This window comes from Arachis ipaensis, chromosome B2 (genome assembly GCF_059453495.1).
Source record: "Arachis ipaensis isolate K30076 ecotype BB chromosome B2, ASM5945349v1, whole genome shotgun sequence".
NCBI classification, from domain to species: domain Eukaryota; kingdom Viridiplantae; phylum Streptophyta; class Magnoliopsida; order Fabales; family Fabaceae; genus Arachis; species Arachis ipaensis.
Genome location: NC_142437.1, coordinates 6777618 through 6797035, shown reverse-complemented (window position 1 = coordinate 6797035; position 19418 = coordinate 6777618). Strand labels below are relative to the sequence as shown.

The following is a 19418-nucleotide window of genomic DNA, read 5'->3' as shown; positions in this document are numbered from 1 at the left end:
TTTTTTATTTTCAAATAAAAAAGAAGGGGTCGATTTAGGCTCCTATATTATATATATATATATATATATATATATATATATATATATATATATATATATAATATATTTTTTTAAACATAAACATTTTGATTTTGTTTAAATTTTTACACGTTTTTTTTATTTGTCTTATAGTTTTTTTGAAAAGAGGATAACAAAAATTAAATTTTAGATTTTTTGATTTTTTTATTTGCAAGTTGATTAAACTTATTTTTATACGGTCAATTTCTGGTTTATAACTAATTTTATCTGTGTAATTAATTAAATAATTACTCTCTATCATTTTAAGAGTTTTTTATTTTATGTATGTTATGAAATCACTCATCCCAAAAGTTTAAGCTGATGGGAGAAGACAACATTAATGGTTATATCTCTAACACTCCCCCTCAAACAAGAGCCTCTTTGGGTTCGTTTGATTTTGCATAGGCCTTCTTTTTCTCTTTTATTTGTCTTATGCTATTTTTTCACTTTTGGGGTTCACTAAGGATCGAACTCTTGACCTTTCGGACATAGAGTTCTGATACCATGAAATGGTATCAGATTCAAAGAAGAAGATTAGGGAAGAAAGGAGTTGCAAAGTGAAGGAAGAATGAGAAGCAGAGTTGTTCTGCACTTTTGGTATTGAAGATTGAAAAGGTAAAGTGAAGAAGTGAGTCACATGGGTTCAGTTGTGTGACTTATAGCACAGCTGTTACCCATTATAAACCACACGTGTTTTAACAAACTTAACAAACTGAGCTAACAGAATCAACTTGCTAAGCTAACAACTAACTAAGCTAACAACTAACAACTAACTGTGTGTGTATGTGTGAGCTAAGCTTAACAGAAGGCTAAAGCCAGCTAGCTCCCTTTCTCTTAGCTTACTCTATCATACCCCTGCTGTTCAACTTCCTTTCTAGTGCTCACAGATTCATTTGGCTCATTAGTTATCTTGCCGTTATGACTCCTGCTGTTACTACTGCTGTTTTTGGCCTCTGCTTTCTCATATTGTTCTGAGTTCACTTGTCCCTTTGAACCTTCTTCTTTGCATCTGACAGAGAGAAATTTGTATTGTTCCAAGTCTTCTACCATTAGCTTTGTTCTTGACTCTAGAAAAGCAGCACTGGCAGTGACTTTGTTAGCACATCAGCCAACTGCACAGTTCCAGGAACATGAGTGACTTGAACAGCTTGTTTAGTAACATAGTTCCGAACAAAGTGTAAGTCCGTCTCAAAATGCTTTGACTTTGAGTGTAGGATTGGGTTCGCCGCCAACAATACTGCACTAAGGTTGTCACAGTATATTGAGGGAGATGCTTGAAGTGGACTTCTTAGTTCAATCATGAAATTCTTTATCCAGATCAACTCAGCAACTAAGTCAGCCATAGCCCTATATTCAACTTTAGTGCTGGACCTTGCAACAGCTCCTTGTTTCTTTGAGCTCCACGACACCAAATTTCTTCCAAGAAATGCACAAAATCCTCCAGTTGATTTTCTATCATCTGGATCACCTCTCCAATCCGAGTCACTGTATGCTGCAATATTGTGAGGGCTTGTTCTGTGTAGATGTAACCCGAAGCTTGCTATGCCACTGATGTACCTTAGTACCTTCTTTACCAACTTCCAATGCTCATCCAGAGGTGTGTGCATAAATTGTGAGAGTCTCCTAACACAATAAGATAGCTCCGGCCGAGTGACTGTGAGGTACTGTAGGCTCCCTACAACTGACCTGTAAAGCTTGAGATTGTGAAAGACTGAACCACCAAAGGCAAAGAGTTTGACTTAGGATGGAAGAGGTGTGTGGCAAGGTTTGCAGTTCTCCATGTCTGCCTTTTTTAGTAAGTCTTTAACATACCTTTCTTGGGATAGAACTAGACCACCAATATCAGTCTTGGTTACCTGAATTCCAAGAAAATAGTGTAAATCTCCCAAATTCTTGAGAGCAAATTTGTGATTTAGTTGCTAAATCACTTGGTCAATTGCCTCTTTTGAATCCCCTGTGATTATTATATCATCCACATATACAAGCACAAACATTGTAGAGTTTTGTTTGAAGCTCACAAAAACAGAGACATCAAATTTTATGGCTCTAAATCCAAGGTATTGCAGAGCAGTAGAGAGCTTGTGGTACCAGGCCCTTGGTGCTTGCTTCAGGCCCTAGAGCGCCTTCGTGAGTTTGCACACTAGCTGACCATCTCCTTGCTCATAGCCTCTTGGTTGCCTCATGTATACATCCTCGGTTAAATCACCATGGAGGAATGCATTGTTCACGTCCAGTTGTCTGATTGTCCAACTTCTACTTAAGGCCAAGGTAAGCACAATTCGAATTGAGGTGGGTTTGACAACTGCGCTGTATGTCTCAGTGAAATCGAAGCCTGGCCTTTGTGAAAAGCCCTGTGCCACCAACTTGGCTTTGTATTTTTGGAGGCTGCCATCAGAGTTATACTTAACACGAAACACCCATCTACTGCCTACTGCTTCTCTTCCTTTTGGTAAGGGAACCAGCTTCCAAGTGTGATTTTGGAGAAGAGCATTATACTCTGCATCCATGGCAGCCTTCCAGGCTGGATTTATTAAGGCATCTCTTACTGATCTCGGTTCAAGTTGAGCAGAGAAGACCCTAGGCTTAAACACTCCATTCTTACTTCTTGTGACCATAGGATGAACATTTTGTGGTGCAGGCAGGGGTTCCTCTGCTAGAGGAAGAACAGTTTCAAGGTCTGAGATAGGGATTGGGACTGGTGTGGCTGATGGTGCTGATGGTATAGGAAAGAAGGAGGTGGAATTGGGTGGCTTGTTTGTTATGAATGATGGGTTAGGATTTGAGTTTTGAGTGCAGTGAGTTGAGGTTGGTGGTTGTGGAGAAGGAGAGTTGGTGAAGCTGGGCTGAATAGGAGTTGGTGTATGTGAGGTATCATTGGTGTTTTCTTGTAGGTTATCTGTTGATGCTGAAGTTGGAGCTGCAAGGGTTCTTAGAAGAGGAATGATTGGAACTGACTGAGTTTGGGGTGTGGAGCCTCCTTCTTCTGGCAGAGAGGGTTTGAACTGTCCATTTTTTAAGGGAAACTGGTGTTCATCAAACACCACATTGCTTGTGATCACTACTTTTTCTTGTTTAGTAAGGCATTTGAAGCCTTTATGAATTGTGCTATAGCCTAGGAATACACAAGGTGCTGATCTGAAGTCCAATTTGTGCTTGTTGTAAGGCCTCAAATGAGGAAAACACAGACAGCCGAACACTTTGAGGTTTGTGTAATCAAACTATTTTGCAAACAACTTGTTGAAGGGTGATTGACCTTGCAGCACTTGACTTGGTAGCCTGTTTATCAAGTATACTGCAGTTGAAAAGGCTTCTCCCCAGTATTTTGTTGGCATTCCAGCACCTACAAGTATTGCAAGGCCCTTCTCCACTACGTGTCTGTGCTTCCTTTCAGCACTGCCGTTTTGTTGGTGTTCATGGGGACAGGAGAACCTGTGAATTACTCCTTGTGCCTGCAAATCTTTAGCTAAGCTTGCATATTCAGCAGCATTGTCAGATTGAAGCATCTTAATCTTAGTGTTCAATTGCAATTCAACCATTTGTTGGAAACATTTAAAAACTTATTTAACTTGAGACCGAGTTTTAATGAGATAGAGCCAGGTATATCTACTATAGGCATCAATGAAATTCACAAAGTAATAGTTGCCATTCAAATCAGAAATAGGAGCAGGGCCCCAAACATCTGTGTAGACTAACTGTAAAGGTGCAGTATAGACAATATTAGAAGGAGGATAAGGGAGGCAGTAAGACTTCCCAATACAACATGACTCACAAGGACTTTTATTAAAAGAGGCAACAATGTTACAGGACTTTAAGACAGCAGTAAAAATATTATTGGAAGGTGGCCTAGTCTATTGTGCCAAAGAAGAAATTGGTTATTATCAGATGTGGAGACAGTTGAGACAAACGCAGCTGAGTTTCTTGATGGAGTGAAGTTGAGGAACTTGTACATTCCCTGTTCAACCTCCCCATGTATAACAATCTGTTTAGTTGCCTGAGATTTTACACAGTAGCCATTAGAGTAAAATTCAAAGTAAACATCATTGTCACAACAGAATTTGTACACACTTACTAAATTCTTTGTAATATTAGGGACATGAAGTAGTTTGTGCAGCAGGAAGTTTTTGTTACTTAAATCAGTTTTAAAATAAGAGTTTCCAACAAGGTTAATGTGCAAACCTGATCCGTTCCCAACTATGACTTGATCTGTGCCTTTATAGTTGCTTTTCTCACTCAAGTTTTGCTGGTCTGATGTCATGTGGTGTGAGGCACCCGAATCTGGATACCAGTTTTGGTCTTATATGGTTGCTGGAGTTGGCTTGAATTTCTTGCAGTGGCTGTGCACCTGACCTATTGTGTTGTGTTCTTGAATCATCATTCTTCTCATACCTATACCAACACGTCTTGGCAGTGTGTCCAGGTTTATCACATACTTAACAAACTGGTCTAGCATCATATCTTGAATTGTTTCCCCCTTGAGTTCTTGAATTGTAATATTGTCTACTATTTTCATTGCTAACATTGTTCCCATCAGTTCTTGAATTGTAACTGTTTGGACCAAATTACTGTCCACTTTCATTATAGAAGCTTCTGCCGCCTCTCATGTTCCTGCCACCACCACGAGTGCCACCTCGAAATCCACCTCTGTTGTTAAAGTTCTGTGAGTATCCTTGTGTGCTCTGTGCTACATTGGCTTGTATAAAGGAGTCTGACTTTCTAAACCTTTCAAGCATGCTTTCATGAGTCAACAACAATGATTCTAGCTCTCCAACAGTGATGCTCACTGGTCTTGCAACCACAGAGGTGATTACAGTGCCATATTCCTCAGTCAGACCATTCAAAATTGCAATAACATGATCACTCTCCCTCATTGGTTCTCCTACAGAGGCTAGGGCATCAATTGTCCTTTTAAAGCTAACACATACTCACTGACAGAATTTCCTATCTTGATCGTACTCAATTTGTTCTTTAATTGAATAATTCTTGCTCTAATTTGTGAAGAGAAATGGTCATCTAACCTTTTCCAGACCTCGTAAAAGTAAACACAGCCTACCATCCGAGTTGTGAAGGGCTTGGTCATGGAAGCGAGGAGCCAAGACTTCAACAACGCATCTTGTCTTTTCCAGATCGCGAATTCTGGTGTTATGCATCTAGATCCATCAAGCTGTTGAGGAATTTGTTCTCCCGTGATGTGATGAAGCAGATTGTGACCTTCGATTGTGGACTCCGCTTGATCTTTCCATTGCAAGAAGTTATCGTCATCGAGCTTCATAGAGATTGGCGAAGAGGTGAAGCTTGGTACCATGGCTATGGCTGATTGGTGTGATTGGTGTGATGTAGTTTCTGTCGATGCTGTGCTGTTCGCCATTGAAATTGAAGTATAGTTCTAACTTTTGATACCATGTTATGAAACCACTTATCCCAAAAGTTTAAGCTGATGGGAGAAGGCAACATTAATGATTATATCTCTAACAATGTATAGTCAATGCAATTAAGTATATTATATTATTTGCTATAATGTATATTATATTTTATTGTGTTAAGGTATTATTATTATTATTATTATTATTATTATTATTACTATTATTACTATTATTATTATATATGAGTCAATAATCAATAAGTTAATTAAAGATTCTGAAAATAAGTCATATTAATTTTTAATATGTTTATTTTAAGAGTAAAAATAACAATAAATTAAAAAAAATCAAATATGAATGGGATCATTTTAAATGATTTATATAGATGATTTTTTATTTGCATATGAATAAAATTACACATGTAGTAATATATATTATTAGATTTATATTTCCTAAAAATTTGAGAGTCATGTGATGTTTAAAGAAAATACATTGTTCTCCGGTTTATACACATATTTTATACTATTATCAATAGATAGAGGATGAAATGTTCTATTATTTAATTTTTATTATGTTTTTAGTCAAACGACTAGAAATATAACAAAAATTAAATAATAGATTTAGTGTTTCGTTTTATAATTGTTATTTAGTTAGTTACAATGTAACTACTGTTTTATTGATATAATAAACATATTAATGAAACTTATATTTAACGTCGGTTATTTATTTAAAAGGCTTTCATAGCGTTTTACTAATTTTTTTTATAATTTGTCAATTAAAATGATTATCATATTTTTGTGAATTTGCAAGTCAGAGTATTCTATAAAATTTTGTTATAATAAAGGAATGAAATAGAAATTGTGTTTTTGAATGAGGATGAGCTAGAAAAGAAGAAATGTTGTTCAAAGAGAGAGAAATACATGTAGAAAAAATTTTTTTGTTGACTAAATGCAAAAATAATTGAGAAACATAAATTTATTGCATTAAATAAGAAATTACAAAGAAATAAAATTGACATGAAAAGTAGGTTGATGAGCACTTGATTTTTTATGTTTGTCTTTTGTGCCACTGTGATGATAAGATGTTTGAGAATTCTTTTTATTTTTTCCCTAACATGGAAATCCTATTTTATACACGTATCTTAATTGAGATAAATATTACACTTATGTGAAAAAATAACAATATTTTCTAGTTAATATTATTGAGATAAATGACTTAGAATATATATATTTTTTGACTAATAAGGTGTCTCCTATAATCTAAATAAAATCCATCGAGTATTAACTAGTAGAATTTCTCGATTAAAAATTAAGCAGATATAATTCTAATCGATTATTACAGAATAAAATACAAATTAAAACCTAAATCTAATGCCACGATTAAATAAATCAAATCAAATCCTAAACCTAAATTTGAATAGCAAAATTATTTGTTCTTTATCAATAAGAACTTCTATATAAAAATTTTTTATTTTTAAAAATGAAATACAGTCTACACACAACTCCACTTATATTATTTATACAAAAAATTCATTTTTGTTCAAAAATATATAGAAGACTAGAAGTACTAAATAAAAATCCAACTCTAAGTTATTTGATTATAAAGCCTCTAGTTTCTATGAATAATCTTTTTTGAAACTAGTTTTACTTGTATCTAATATATATGCTTCACCATTATTGGGTTTGATAATAATTGAATTCATCTTAATTTTTTTACCTAGCTTTTGGTTGTCTAACTGTATCTCCCATTTCGACAGATTAATAATTAATTTTTTGTGGATTTAAATTTTATTTAAAAATCTGTCGTTAACTAATAAATTATTATATGCAAAATTTCAATACTTCCTTAACTGACTATTCCAGATTAGTTATTGCTTTACCTACCTATATATCATCATATACGGTGCCGGCCCGGTTTAGCAGCCACATTTTATTACCTTAGAAATTAGAATAATGCATGATAGATGGTACATATGAAAGCTACTTCACAAGTCTTGTATCAAAATATTTCAATATTCTTGTGAGCAATGGTAGACAATCCAAAACTTGAATCAATCATGAATTATAAGGAGGTAAATTTTAGTATAATTAAGTTATAGTAATTATGTAAGTATTATTAAAATTAAAGTAATATTTTTTTCAAATAATTTTTTAAGAAGTATTGTTTAATAATAAAAAATTATTATTTTAAATTTAATAATATTTTTTTAAAATACCGTAATCACTGCTAATTATCGTAGTATAGTCATATTAGAAGGACTTTTATAAAAAATATCTATAAAAGAATATAATGATAATATAAATCTTTTTCCATATATAACATATGGAAAATAATCAAAATATCTACATCTTGTTATGAAAAAAAGAAACTTATTTGTTTAACTATTTTTAGTGCCTCAAACTAATAAGTGTGTTTAACTACTATTTATTAACTCATGCATAAGATTACTTTTCTACATGTTGGTGTTTTAAAATTGTTTGGTGAATAAAGAGTTGCCCTACCTAATCTTGAAGTCATGTTTCGCTACATTATTTGTTTTTCATGCCACGAGGATTGACTATGTAATATGACGATTTTTCTAATAGACTTTTGAATGCTATCACTTCTTTATTTGACTAATAATGTGATTATGCTGACTAGTAATAAAAGCAAAATTTGCTAATGAAGACAAAAATAAATCAAGTAATTAAAATTTATTTGATACAAATCCTCCATTTTATATATATATAACCACACAATTCATGAATCAAAACCAACATACATTATTATTCAATTGTAATATATAGAACATCTTCATCTTCTATATATCTAGGAATAACCCATTGCTATATCTATCATTTTTATGGCTCCATCATTAGAGAGCAATAAAAATGTTGTTATTGATGATGAATCCAATAAGAATCTTCTTAAAGAAGAAGAAGAAGATGGAATGCTTTTTGCAATGGACTTGGGGGTTTTAGTGGCGTTTCCAATGGCTGTTAAGACTGCATTTGAGCTTGGAATCTTCGACATAATAGCCAAAGGTGGTGAACATGCAAAGTTCTCATCTGAAGATATTGCATCAAAGATTGGTAGCACAAACCCTAATGCACCATCAATGGTGGATCGTCTTCTTAGGCTACTTGCAAGTCATTCTTTGCTGTCTTGTTCATCACTTCCTCAAGGTATATACACGAATTTATATATTTATTTTACTCTCATTTCACTGCACTGCCATCGGCTTTTTGTGGCGGTTTTTTATTTTTATATTGTGGTGGTTTTGAATTGTCGCCGGATGATTTAGTGGTGCTTGATAGAGCGCTATCCTTTAAAGGAAAAGTCTAGGGCCAGCAATTTTGTTAAATTCTGGCTAGCATGTAACCAGTAAAAGGAAAGTAAGCCATTGGATGAAATCTCACATCAATCTCACACCATTAAAACCATCATTGATGGCTATTTGATGACTACAAATCACAAAAGTTGCTGGCTCCCTAGCATTCCTCTTCTTTAAGTATCAGAAAATAGTTTTGCGATAATTTTTAACAACTGTTAAAATAATCGCCACTAAACAAAAATTGATTTGCAATAATTTATAACCGCTGCTATATATCGGAATTAATGTAATACTTATTTATTATATTTGTTTCGTATTATGATAAAAAATTATATAAAACTTTTTATTATGTATGTATTAAGAGTTAAAGACCGTTAAACATGTTAACCTAATTTGTCTAAATCTATAGTTTAATTAAATAAAATAATGAGATTTATTTGTATCACCTTTATTAACTGAATTCAATTCTTTAAAAGAATTAAAAAGAGGAAAGATATCTTCATGCAAAAGTAAATAGGTTATTAGTATATATGTATGTATAATATTTAAAAAAAAAAAACACTAATTCTACTTTTTTTGTCCAAATATAATTAACCAGTTTAAATAAATTTTATAACATCAAATATAAGTTAAACAATTAATTACACTATTTTTTAATTAAAACTAAAATATTAAAAAACACATAAGATATAAACATAAAAGTATTATTAACAAACTAGATATGTTTAGTTAATCTCAGAAGTTAAACTGTGTAGACCAATAAACTTAAATGTGCTTAATTTTTTATTTTATAAAGAATCAATAGAATTAAAAAAAAAAAAAAGAATAAAGGAGGTGGTCCCACGAATTTGATAAAAAAAATACCCTAACTTTAATTTATATTATATTTACTCTTATTATTACCACATTTTATTTTCTGGATTCAGTCACCAAAGATGAAGATGATCAAGAACATGGGCTTATTGCATCTGCTCATAAGACTGTGTATAGTCTTACAGCTGCTTCCAAATATTTTGTGACTGATGATGATGGTGTCAATTTTGGACACACTTTGAGCTTGATTCTGGACAAGGTTGTCTTGGAAAGCTGGTCAGTGTTACAATAAATAAATAAATAAATGAAACGACTTTTATTATTATATACATACTATCATTTTCAGCAAAGGTAAGAGAGTAGTGCACGTTATTCCTTTATCATAAACCTCGTGGTTAGGAATATAATGAATTATTAATAATTATATTCAGTAAGTTATTTTCAAGATTTCTTCTTTTTTTTTTTTCCCTCTTTTTGAAAATTTTCTTACATAAATAGAGATTTGAAATGTTATGAAAATTCTTATTTTCTCTTTGATCTATCTTTAAAATTTTTCTCTCACATTTTCCCTTTTTTCTTCCATCACTAAAACTAAAGTCAAAATTACCTTATGAAATAAGAATCTTTTACATAATAGAAAATGAAAAAATATCTCTATATTCATAAAATAGGAAAAAGCATACTCTTTATTCTTAAGATTTGCAATTTTTTTTAAAAATATCTCTAACATTTAATTTTATTCAATTTTGTTCCTAATGTTTTCGATTTATTCAATTTGTTTTAAAATTATTCCTAAGCGTTTTCAATTTTGTCTCCAATATTTTAAATGAAATTAACGTCTAAAGATAATTTTGATACAAATAAAAAACATTAAAGACAAAATTGGATACAATTAAATGTTAGGAATATTTAAAAAAAAAAAAATCACAAACGTTAAAGACAAAAAAACATATTTTATCCTCATAAAATATTAAATAATTGGTTGAAAATTTAAGTTGACTCGCCTATAAGATGTAGATGTGTGTTTTTCTTTGTTCTTTTCCCACTTTATTTATTTTCAATTGACATAATGATATCGAATGATTTTTGAATTGAAATAAAGGAGTGAACTGAAAGGAGCAATATTGGAAGGAGGTGTGCCATTTGTTAGGGCTAATGGGATGCACACATTTGAGTACCCAAGTGTGGATCCAAGGTTCAATGATGTGTTCAACAAAGCTATGATAAGCCACACAACCATAGTGATGAAGAGGGTTCTTGAGTCCTATGAAGGTTTCAACAACATTAACACTCTAATTGATGTTGGTGGTGGTCTTGGTTTCAATCTCAAAATGATCACTTCCAAATATCCAAATATCAATGCTATTAACTTTGACTTGCCTCATGTAATTCAACATGCCCTCACCTATCCCGGTATAATATATTATTATTATTATTATTATTATTATTATTATTATTATTATTATTATTATTATTAGATCTCATTTCCATTTTTATTTAATTATACAATCTAAAATGCATTATTTAAATTATTATTATATATTATTTTTATTCCATTTTTATTTTTTTATATATTTTTTTTATATTTTGTAGGTGTGAAACATGTGGGAGGAGATATGTTTGAGAGTGTTCCTAACGGAGATGCCATTTTCATGAAGGTGATATATATAATATTATTCTATTTTTTTTTTTAAGTTAGGAATGAGACTTAAATCTGAGATCTCTAGATAAAGATAGAAAGATTATACCATTTAAGTTAGTTCGTTGGCATAATATTATAATATTATTCAATTCTTTATGCTGAAATTATCTATCTAATTATATTTATTATTTTATTATGATATATATCATTGCATTCGTTTTTCAATATTTTATCTTTTATAGTGAAATATATGAAAAATATTAAATTAGATATTTTTGTAGCAATTAAAATATTTTTTATCATGTAGTAGAATACTAAAACCAATTACATTTATTATATTAATAAGATAAGTATTTTGTTTTATTATAATAATTTATTATTATAATATTTTATCTAACTTATTACTTTATATAACCCACAAAAAAATAAGGAGGGTAAAAGACAAAATTATATATTTTTCTCATATTTTATATATGGACATGATATGACTTTATTTTTGAAACCAAAAATTTCAGTGGATACTTCATGATTGGAGTGATGAACATTGCTTGAAGGTGTTGAAGAATTGCCATAAAGCCATTCCTGAAGATGGAAAAGTGATTGTTGTAGACACAATGGTTCCGGTTTTTCCGGAGAATAAAACCGCCGCTAAGGTTGCTTTCAAAGCTGACTTATTGATGATGACTCAAAACATTGGAGGAAAAGAGAGAACCAAACATGACTTCATTCATTTGGCCACTGCTTCTGGATTTTCTTCCATCAAATTTGTGTGCTCTGTCTCTGGATATTGGGTTATGGAGTTCTACAAGTAGAGACAAATATGTATCTAGAGTCCTATATTATATTGGTGAGTGTCTCTAAATAAAAAAATATTAAGTAATTTAGATGTTTGGATACAGATAAAATAGAAAAGTTATACATAAATAAAATACTAGATAAATTATCTTAACGCGAAGTCGCTTTGTATTATTGTATATATTACATTCTCCCCTCTATTAACATATTATTGCCCATACATATTTTTACTACCATATAAAATATAAAATATACATTAAAAATAAATTAAATAATTATAAATATATAATAAATAATTTAATAATTAATTTTTTATATAAATATAATATTTTTTATAATAATATTAAATATATACTAAAATCAGGCATCATAATAAAATATATATTAAAATATAAAATATATATTAAAAATAAATTAAATTAAATATATATTTATATATACATATATAGTTACTAAATTTTAGTATATAAATAATATTTTTATATTTTTTATATTGTTTACAAAAAATTAATATACACAAAAATATTAAATTAAAATAATAATTAAATAATCCTTTAGTAAAATTAGAATACTCGTTAGTGTATAGTCTCATAGTTTTAATACTAAGTGAGTAATAAATTAGACATATTAAATTTATTAATCAAAATTGATATCTAACAACACTCCTCAACAATTTAATAGGATAAAATAATACATTTTTACTACGAATCTGAGAAGAATAAAGTATATAATTTATTCCATCTTTTCAGTTTTTTGTTAACTTTTAAAATATATTTTAATTATCAAATTCTAACTTGTTATCATTATTATAATAAACTATAAATGACCTAAGAAACTCATTTTTTCATTCTTTTAATCTTATTGGCCAAAATTTTATTTATCTAAGTTATTATAATCATAGAACTCAAACTCTTTACTAAGAAGTGACAGATTTTTTATTGACTTATCATTAACTCTATAAATATTTAAATCACACCCAATATCCATTTAACTAACACTCTAGGATATTAGGTGTCCAGAATCAAAGTATAATAAATATATTGTTAATTGTCATGACAGTCACAGGTCAAAGAAAATTCTATTACCATGTTCATCTTAAGAATATCCTATTGACAAATATATATGTAGTAATTATAACCATTAGACATTCTCAGAGTGAGTCAGTTTAATAGTTATATCTCTATATGTACCATATATATAATTTGATAAATAATGAGATGTATTAATATTCATCTAACGAAGACTATGTATATATATTTTGATCTTTTTAGATTATTAATATTCTTTTAATAATTTTATAATAAAAAATAATTTAGATTAAATTATAAAAAAATATCTCTCATTATTATGATTACTAGCTATTATAATGATAAATTTTTAAATTTAATCAAAGACTTTATCATATTAATTTTTTAATATAATAACAATAAATTATTTGAAAAATAATAAATTAAATTATGATCATACTATATATTTCTAATATTTCATAGCTATGATAACCATCATTAACATAGTCACACTATAATTATATATTTTTTCCGAGAGAATTACTAAATAGGTGTTAAGAGTAGTTTTTCACAGTATTTATTAATTTTTTTTTTGGTGACTGAAATAAATTAAACAAAGAAAAACAAAAGAAACAAAACAAGGAACTGCTTAAATAGAGGGACAGTCCCGTTTAAGACTACTCTTAAACTCCTCCCAAGGTGAAAGAAGCTCCACATGCGAAAGTTGTAACTTCATCGCCATCTTTGCCATAGTATCTGCCACCGTGTTTGCATCTCTCATAATCAAACGAAAGTCAACACGCCAATTCCAATGCATGATATCTCTTATTTTGAGCACCAGTGGATCAATAAACCTAAAACCATCTTGAGTAACAAGATTAAATGCTTCCACACAATCTGTCTCACAAATAACATCTCGTTGACCCACATCCCAAGCTAAGAGATATCCTCTCCAAATAGCAAACAATTCTCCTTGAAGAATACTATTACTCTCAATCATTCCTAAACACCCCCTTTGCCAGCTCCCATTACAATCTCTAATAACACAAGCAAAACCAACACTATCACCCGAACCAAAATAACTAGCATCACAATTAATCTTAAAAGTACCAATGGATGGGGGATTCCAAAAACCATTTAGAGTAGAGGGAAGGGACATACGTTGTAATTCAAAAATATTTCTAAGCTCCTTTTCTGAAGTTAATGCCAGACAAATGACTTTTTCCGGAGGCCAAGTTTCGTGGGGATTAAAGATGTCGTTATTCCTTGCTCGCCATATCCACCAAAGTCCCGAAAAGAACTTGAACGGGTGCTCTCTGCTATGATACAAGAACCAGTTCTTCAAATCTAAAGGATGACAAGGAATATCCAACCTTTGCCAGACAAGCTGAGCTTTTGGACAATCCCGAATACAATGTATAACCGATTCCTGGCTAGAAAGACATCTTGGACACCTATCCGATGACGACATCCCTCTTCTAAAGCGAAAACTTGCAGTAGGAAGAGCCTCCTTAAGACACAACCAAGCCAAAAACTTATGCTTTTCCGGAACAAGCTGACGCCAAAGCCAAAGCCAATTCTCCCTCTCCTCCCAACCAAACAGCTGCTTACACAACCACAAGTAACCATTGCGTGAGTCATAGACTTTGGCAGCAGACCCACTCCAATACCAACCCACTTCCGGACCTGCTTGTTCATCTGGATTGTAAGAGAGAATATTATCTTTCAGATTTTGAGATAAAGGAGAATAAAGAGTATCCAAATGCCACCTACCAACCGACCAAATATCCTGTATCCGGAGATTCGAATCAGAAATGTGGACATAATCCATCTCATTAGATAACCGTCCTTCTCTCCTCCAGCTAGAAAACCAAAAATTCTGGTTCAAATCTCCAATACACCAAGCAAACCCATCCTTCAACACTTTCCAAGCCTTGCAAAGACACCTCCAAATGGGAGAGTCCTTGTTCTTAGGATAACTAAAACAGTCATATAGAGATGATCGGTATTTGGCATCCAATAATTGGACCCATAGCTTGTTTGGCTGCTGGAAAAAAGTCCAAACTAGCTTCCCAAGAAGAGCAATATTTACACAATAAGGATCTCTAATCCCCAAACCTCCATATTTTTTTGGAGTAACTAGTACCTTCCAACTAACAAGATTCAATCCTCTTCCATCAACTTGTCCTTTCCAAAGAAAATTCCTCATCATAGGCTCCAATTTACTAATGATTCCTTTGGGAAAAATAGAGACCTGCATCTGGTACGTGGGAATAGCAGCGGCAACAGAACTAACCAAGCAGAGTCTACCAGCCCGATTGAGTAAACTCCCTTTCCAGCTTGCTAGCCTACTCCGAATCTTATCCAGGACACCATTGAAAGCTGAACGAGTCACCCTAGAATGGCTAAGGGTAACTCCAAGATACTTGCCCAAATCCTGGACAAATCTGATAGAGGATACCCCAGTGAAAACCTCTTTCCTTGTTGCAGAGACATTCTTGGAGCAAAGCGCTTTAGACTTCTCCACATTAATCTTCATCCCAGATGCTTTGCAAAAAGTCTCTAAAACCAACATCACATTTTGCACTTGTCTCTTTGTAGCTTTACAGAATAGAAGCAAGTCATCCGCAAACATTAAATGGGATATTCTTGGTCCCCCTCTAGAAATAGCAACCGGCTCCCACAAGCCCAAATCAACCTGATGACTAATAAAGCATGCCAGTCGCTCCATACACAACACAAAAAGATAGGGTGACATAGGGTCTCCTTATCTAAGACCTCGGCTAGGAGTAAAGCCATTCAGACGACTCCCATTCCAAAGAATAGATAAGGAAGAAGCAGTGACACAATTCATAATCAAATTAAGTGTAGGAATAGGAAAACCAAAGCTCTTAAGGGTATGAGCTAAAAACCTCCAGTCAACTCTGTCATAAGCTTTCTCCAGATCAATCTTAAAGGCCAGTGTGCCTTTCTTTGATTTAGTCTTCTTCATAAAGTGGAGGACTTCTTGAGCAATAATGATGTTGTCAGGAGTTCCTCGTCCCGGAATAAATCCTCCTTGAAGCGGGCCAACAATCTCCGCAAGATGAGGACGAAGCCTATTAACAAGGACCTTCGTGATGATCTTGTAAACTACATTGCAGAGACTAATCGGCCTGAAATCTTTCATAGATACCGGTGATTCAACCTTTGGAATGAGAACCAGTAAAGTCTCCAACATTCTCGGATCAAGAGTAACACCGGAGAATGCCTGCTTAACCATCTTCCAAACATCAAGACCAATGATCTCCCAATATTCTTTGAAGAAGAAAGCTTGAAACCCATCCGGACCTGGAGCTTTAAAAGAGTTCATGTGAAAAACAGCTGTTTTGACTTCCTCCATAGTAACTGGTGCCGTAAGATTATTGCAAGCTTCCTCATTCAGAGAAGGAAGAGGCACATCACCAAGGCAACCCAAATCAACATCATCCAAATGACAGAATAAGCTTTTATAGAAAGACTCTGCTTCTTGACTCAGAACCTCTGGATCAGTTTCCCACACTCCATCCTTGAGAAAAAGGCCATGAATCTTATTATGCTTCCTTCGCGCAAGAGTTTGAATATGAAAGAATCTTGTATTCCTATCCCCGAACCTTACCCACTGCTCTCTGGACTTTTGGAACCATAGGAGCTCTTCTTGCACTAGAGTATTATTATAATCATCAAGCAACTGTTGCTCTTTCTGACGCAAATAAATACTATCCACCACTTCCAAACGCTTTTGTAAATAATTAATCTGCTGCTCTAATTCACATTTCTTAACAAAAATGTTACCAAATACCTTCGAGTTAAACTCTAGTGAATTCTTCTGTACTTCTGAAAGCTTGCCATGAATTCCTCTATTACCAGACCACCATGACTGATTCACAATATCTTTATACCCAGGATGAGTAGCCCAAGCAGCAACAAATCGGAAAGGTCGATTCCCTTTAGGCTGAGGACGACCTTTACAACGCACCAGAATAGGGCAATGATCAGACTGAAGCCTATTTAAAACTTCTGCATAAGCCTCTGGAAAGATAGATAACCAACTACTATTTATACAGACTCGATCAAGCTTTTTTGCCACATCAACATAATTTTTCACCCTCCTGTACCAAGAAAACTGCCTCCCGATAGTCTTCAGATCAAACAAACCACTATCCCCTAATGAAGTAGCAAACATGTCTGCTCTTTGATGAGAAAATTGACAGCCCTTAGATTCATGAGAAAATTTGACTTCATTAAAATCACCAAGAACAATCCAAGGTCCTTGAAAAACCATGGATTGTGCAACAAGATAATCCCAAAGGAGAACCCTTTTATTAAATTGAGGACTGCCATAAATACCACTACACCTCCAAATTAAATTATCAAAGTGAACCTCAACAGTAACACCTTGATCAAAAGCATCAATGAACTTACAACAAACACCCTTCATAGAGGATAGAAACCAAATACCTCCCTTATGCCCCTCTGCCTCTACTATACCAACAGAGTGATACCCCAACCTTTCCCAAAATAATTTTAAATGCTGAAAAGGGGAGTGAGTTTCAACCACAATAAAGAAAACAGGTCTAAATTTCCTAACAAGTTCCTTACAATGCACCCGGGCTAACTTATTAGAAGCACCCCTAATATTCCAAACAATCATATTTAAACTATCCATAAATAATAGGGACAGAATAAATAAGAACATAAACTCTAAACAGAATCACCAACCTCAATAGGTGGTTTGTCCTGCGGTACTGGCACACTCTGATCCTCAATAATTGCCACCTTTGGACCCCCTGACACTGCATTTGCCATGCTTCCATCTACTAAGGTTTCCTCCGTTGTGCCACCATTTTTATCAACTGGCGAGTTCTGCAAGGAGGAAGGCCGAGGACGCTTCCGTAGAGAAATTCCACGACGTACAGGAGTTCTGCGCGATGGAGATGGCGCAATTTCATGTTTTTCTTGCTTCCCCATCCTAATGCCAGTTGATTTGCCTCCATCACCATGCAAATTGGGCCTTGGAATCCTTCTCGAACCAAACTTGTGCTGCTTTCCATCTTGGTCCTTCAAACCTGATGACTGGCCCATTGTAAATTTTTTCTTACGCAGCACTTGTTGCCAGCCCTCTCCATCATCCATGCATGCCTCATTAACAAGACCATCAGACACGTGAGGAGCCAATGATTCCGTAACCACATCCTTCCCTTTAACAACTCCTAATTTCTCACCCAAATCACGAGCTTCTGATTCAGCCTCTTTTTGAATCTCATGATTGTTGTGTGGCACTAGTGTTGGGGCTTCATTATTTTTTCCATCACCAAAGGAATTTATGTTTCCTTCCAAGGACTCCTTCTCCATGCACAGCGATTTATCATGCCCATACCGTGCACAAGTAGCACAAATCAACTGTAAACTCTCGTACTCCACTTCATAAGTCACACCCTCCACTATAATATGTTTGATTACAGGCAACTCAAGATTAATTTGAACACAAGCTCGGGCATATTTTCCTCTTTCTGCAAGCTTAGTAGCCAAATCTACTTTCACCGGAATCCCAATTGCAGAAGCAATTCGCAGCATTGCTTGTTCCTGGTAGCACCAAATTGGAAGTCTCGAGACTCGAATCCATACCAGCGTTGATCCAAAGGATTTTTCGCATGGCCTAAAATCCACATCCCATGGCTTTACTGCAACATAGTGACCGTCTATCAACCACGGGCCACCAAGAATGACTTTCTCACGATCCCCAGCAATATCAAATTTAACCAAAAAATATCCAAATCCCACATCCAACAAATCAAACCCTCCTTTGATGCGCCATACTATCCGGAGCTTATGCATGAGAGCCGTGTAGCCATAATACTTATCCAGCACCTTGATCACGATGGCTTCCTTATAAGGTTCAGCTAGACAGCTCTTTGCCTCCTTGGTAAAACTGACACTTGGTGGACGAGAATCACCCTGCTTACCTGTCACCGTCGCGATACCATTCTCAGATAAAGACCCTACTAATGCAAAGGCCTTAGACTTTTCTGCACCAATGACTTTATCTCTAAAAGAGACCTTGGATGGCTTTCCTAACCCCTCTCGAGAAGAACCCTCCTTAACACCGGATGCACACCCACCCACGCTCTCCCCCTTATCTCTTCCGATGGCATGGCCATCTTCCTCACCGTGTTTCACCCTCAACCGCTCGCCCCCGCTTTCTCCTTCTCTCATTCTCTTTGAGTACGGAGTACGTACTCTTTCTCTGCACAGTATTTATTAATTTAATAGGTTTAGAATTAATTCATTATGTATTTGAGTTTTATTTAATAATTTATTCTTGGTCAATGAATTACTACATATTTAAAGTAGGATTCGAATTTTTAATATTTATTTAAATAAATAAATAAATTAACGACTTAACTAACTCAAGT

General features: G+C 33.5%; 2 protein-coding genes across 2 annotated transcripts; one reads left to right on the top strand and one right to left on the bottom strand.

Moving 5' to 3' along the window:
* The first annotated feature begins 8089 nt into the window (after positions 1 to 8089).
* Positions 8090 to 12197, top strand: LOC107626705 (isoflavone 3'-O-methyltransferase 4). The gene is made up of 5 exons (XM_088505492.1): positions 8090 to 8578; positions 9654 to 9816; positions 10643 to 10953; positions 11134 to 11198; positions 11698 to 12197. Exons 1-5 carry the CDS (start codon positions 8257 to 8259, stop codon positions 11992 to 11994), a joined length of 1158 nt encoding a protein of 385 aa, XP_088361618.1. The 5' UTR covers positions 8090 to 8256; the 3' UTR covers positions 11995 to 12197.
* Positions 12198 to 17551: 5354 nt separating this feature from the next.
* LOC148572932 (uncharacterized) lies at positions 17552 to 19218 on the bottom strand. The gene has a single exon (XM_088503519.1). The coding sequence runs from the start codon at positions 19216 to 19218 to the stop codon at positions 17707 to 17709; it is 1512 nt and encodes a 503-aa protein (XP_088359645.1). The 3' UTR covers positions 17552 to 17706.
* Positions 19219 to 19418: the final 200 nt, after the last annotated feature.